Source organism: Pteropus vampyrus, unplaced genomic scaffold (genome assembly GCF_000151845.1).
Source record: "Pteropus vampyrus isolate Shadow unplaced genomic scaffold, Pvam_2.0 Scaffold313, whole genome shotgun sequence".
NCBI classification, from domain to species: Eukaryota; Metazoa; Chordata; class Mammalia; order Chiroptera; family Pteropodidae; genus Pteropus; species Pteropus vampyrus.
In genome coordinates this window covers 716,570-719,652 of record NW_011889094.1, presented here as the reverse complement: position 1 = coordinate 719,652, position 3,083 = coordinate 716,570, and the positions used below count along the sequence as shown (strand labels likewise).

The 3,083-nt window shown below is 65.3% G+C and overlaps 1 protein-coding gene across 1 annotated transcript in view; it reads right to left on the bottom strand.

The window, feature by feature from the left end:
* Positions 1–3,083, bottom strand: part of THBS2 (thrombospondin 2) — a 23,604-nt gene that overhangs the window by 8,191 nt on the left and 12,330 nt on the right. Inside the window, exons 10-14 of the mRNA XM_023521740.1 lie at positions 2,884–3,036; positions 2,289–2,507; positions 2,013–2,120; positions 1,200–1,359; positions 5–88 (exon numbers count right to left, since the gene is read on the bottom strand). Of these exons, the coding sequence (XP_023377508.1) occupies positions 5–88; positions 1,200–1,359; positions 2,013–2,120; positions 2,289–2,507; positions 2,884–3,036 (724 nt within the window). The remainder of the gene's footprint in view (positions 1–4; positions 89–1,199; positions 1,360–2,012; positions 2,121–2,288; positions 2,508–2,883; positions 3,037–3,083) is intronic.

The window sequence follows — 3,083 nt, the reverse complement described above, 5'->3', positions numbered from 1 at the left end:
TCGCAGTGGTCACCCACACCGTCGCCGTCGGTGTCTCTCTGGTCCGTGTTATAGACGTAGGGACAATTGTCTCGCTCGTTGAAGACATCTGTCAGTATCCAAAGGAAAGAGAAGCACATGATCTCCGAGAAAGCTGCTTTTCCTGTCACGTCACAGCCCGGCTTCTAATAAAAGCGACCTCGGGACACAGCACGGTGTGAGGAGCGCTGGGCGCGTCAAGTGTCCCCTTCACGGTCAGCCGCTCTTCGTGTAAGCCAGGGCCGGCTCTCAAGCCTCCAGATGCCGCCAGCTGCGGCTGTGCCGCCACGGGGCCGTCTTGGAGCCCGCCAGGTCCAGGGACCTGATGTCTGTCCAGAAAATGGCCGCTAAGCGGGAGCTGGCTGTCTCCCCAGGTACCCTGCCTTGTCGTCCGTCCCCTACGCCAGTGGGAAAGTGAGGACGGCAGGGCTTGGCAGGGTTTTTCAGGGAAATACCTTATTTCAAGAAACATAAAAACCGCTCATGAATTCTACCAAGATTGGAACTAGGAAAGAACGTGACTTAACCCTGGACGGCAAAGACGCCGCATCAGGGACCAGGCACACACGGCGGAGCGCGGAGACAAGGCCGAGGCTCTGTCTTGTCCTGACCAGGGGGGCCTGGGGAGGAGGGGGTGTTAGCCGGGGGTCCAGGGAAGGTAGGATAAGACCTCAAAGAAGCGCAGGCCATAGACTCCAGCTGGATCCGGAGGGGACGCCCAACTGCCCAAAGCCCTAGATGCTGGCACGTGAGTCACTGTCCTGGAGCGGGGACAGCGGTCAGTGTTGTACCAAGTTACACCCAGAAACCCTCAGGAGAGGGGCGCGGTCAGGCCAGAAGCTCGCCCGGGGCTCAGGCTGGGGCGAGGCAGGCACCTAGGGTATAGGGACCGGGACAAAGGGGGCCTGGTGGTATCAGGGTCCCACCCGTGGGTACCTGGAACCTGAGGGAGCTTTGCAGTGAGTGTCCAGTGAACAGGGGGCGCGAGGGCCTGGACATGTGTCTCGGGAGGGGGTCCTGAGGCTGGCGACCCCTCACTGCCCACGGGAAGGGCTGAGTTCGGCTCCTGTGAGGGGCGCCTCGCCTCGCACCAGCCTGCAGACGGCCCACGCGGAGGAGCCGTGGGGCCGGCGCACGGCCCGACGTGGACACGAGCGCCCTGGACGCGGGGCGGCACTGACCGTCCCCATCGATGTCCACGGAGCAGGCGTCGCCCTCGCCGTTGTTGTCCGTGTCGATCTGTGCAGGGTTGTGCACGTAGGGGCAGTTGTCACAACGGTCCCCAACCTCGTCCTTGTCGTAGTCGAACTGACGGGGGTTGAAGAGGAGCTGGCAGTTGTCCTGGAAGGGCAAGGGCCACGCGTGAGAAATGGCACAGGGACGTCTGCCGGGCGCTCGCGAGCTCCGTGCCACAGCCGGTCGGCCACGGCCGCAGAGAGCGAGGAGCGGGCGCCGGCCAGGTCGTCACTGCTACGCGTGCCTCCGCCCGGCAAAAAGCAGACTTCCCACGGGAGGCCGGTAGACCACACGCCACGCGGGGAAGACAGATGCCACGGGATAAATGCCATGGGAACCAACGAGTCGGGCATCGGTCGAGGGATCAAGGAAAGCCAGGTGCGGGGCCGCCGCTGACGAAATGCGCGAGGCCCGTCCTGCTGGTGTGGCCCGTGTGCCGACATCGAACCGTCGCGTTTGCAACCATCTTTCAGAAATCGGTGACTCGGAACGTCACCATAAAGGTAAGTGGACCAGTCTCGGCCAAAGCTGCCGCGCCCACGGCCAGCACCCACGGGGGGCGGGGAGGGGGAGGCGTGTCCCTTACGCCACCAAAAGTGGGTCAGGCACCGACAACGTTCTCCGCGGAGCGCGTGGGCAGCCGCGCCCGGATGGTCGGCTGCTTCGCAAACCCAGCATTTGCCACAGCGACGCGAACGTGCGGGAGCCCGCGGGGACCCCTGACCCGAGAGCGGGCGCTGGGACGGCACCGCCCTGACCTTCTCGTCACTGACGCCGTCATTGTCGTCATCTTCGTCACAGGCGTCGCCAACGCCGTCCTTGTCGAAGTCTTCTTGCCCTGAGTTGGGCAGGTGGGGGCAGTTGTCCTGCAAACAGAGGACACGTGCCGGTCACAGCAGCGCCCTAGGAGCCTTCGCGCAGGAAGTCTGCGGTCCCGGCGCTGTCACTGGGAGCCGGGGCCCGCCGCGCCGGCACCCTGCCCGGAAGTGCCGCCGGGAGGGTTTGGAGCGTCCCCTCCCCGCCCGCATGCTCACCTTGACGCAGTGGTAGGTGGCGTTGGTGGCACACACCAGGTTCTTGTTGGGCCAGCCGTCCAGGTCCGAGTCCTCCCCGCAGATGAGTCCGTCGCCCGCGTAGCCCGTCTGGCACTCGCACTTGTACATGGGGTCACTGAAGTGGCCCAAGAAGATGCATTCCGCGTGCTGGTGGCAGTTGTGGGTCTTGTCCTTACAGGGGTTCTCAGGCTCGCACACCTGCGAGGAAGGGCACACACTGAGACTGTCGCTTGGCGGGAAAGGCCAGGGCCAGGGTGTGGGGATCCCCTGGGGTACACGGGTGGCAGCTGCTGAGCAAGCATCCGGAACATGCGTCCCAGCCTACAGGACACGCTGTGCTGCCACTAACTCACGAAACAGTTACCTGGCGCTCACGGGCCCTCTGCACAAAGACCCAGCCTGAGTTCTGTGCTCTCACGGCCTGTGCCCGGCGACAGCTCTGCACCCACGCGGCCGCCCGCGCCGGCAGACAGAGCCCGGCCACCCACAGCCCTCGCTTTCCGCCCACCCTCCGTCGCTCTAGGCTCTGGCCGGCGGCTCGGAAGCCTTTGCCGATGACGCGGAGGCGGCTCACCTGCTTCTCCATCCTGGCCGCCTCCAGCCCGACGCCGAAGGGCTGGCTCCCTTTGAGGCGAGGCGGGCACGGCAGGCAGTGGAACCCAGGGCGGGTGTTGACACAGCGGTGCGACTTGCCGGTCGAGAAGCAGACGTCGGTGACCACAGCACACTGCAGGGACGAGCGGAGGTGAGCCCGCGGCTCCCCGGCCCCCGCCC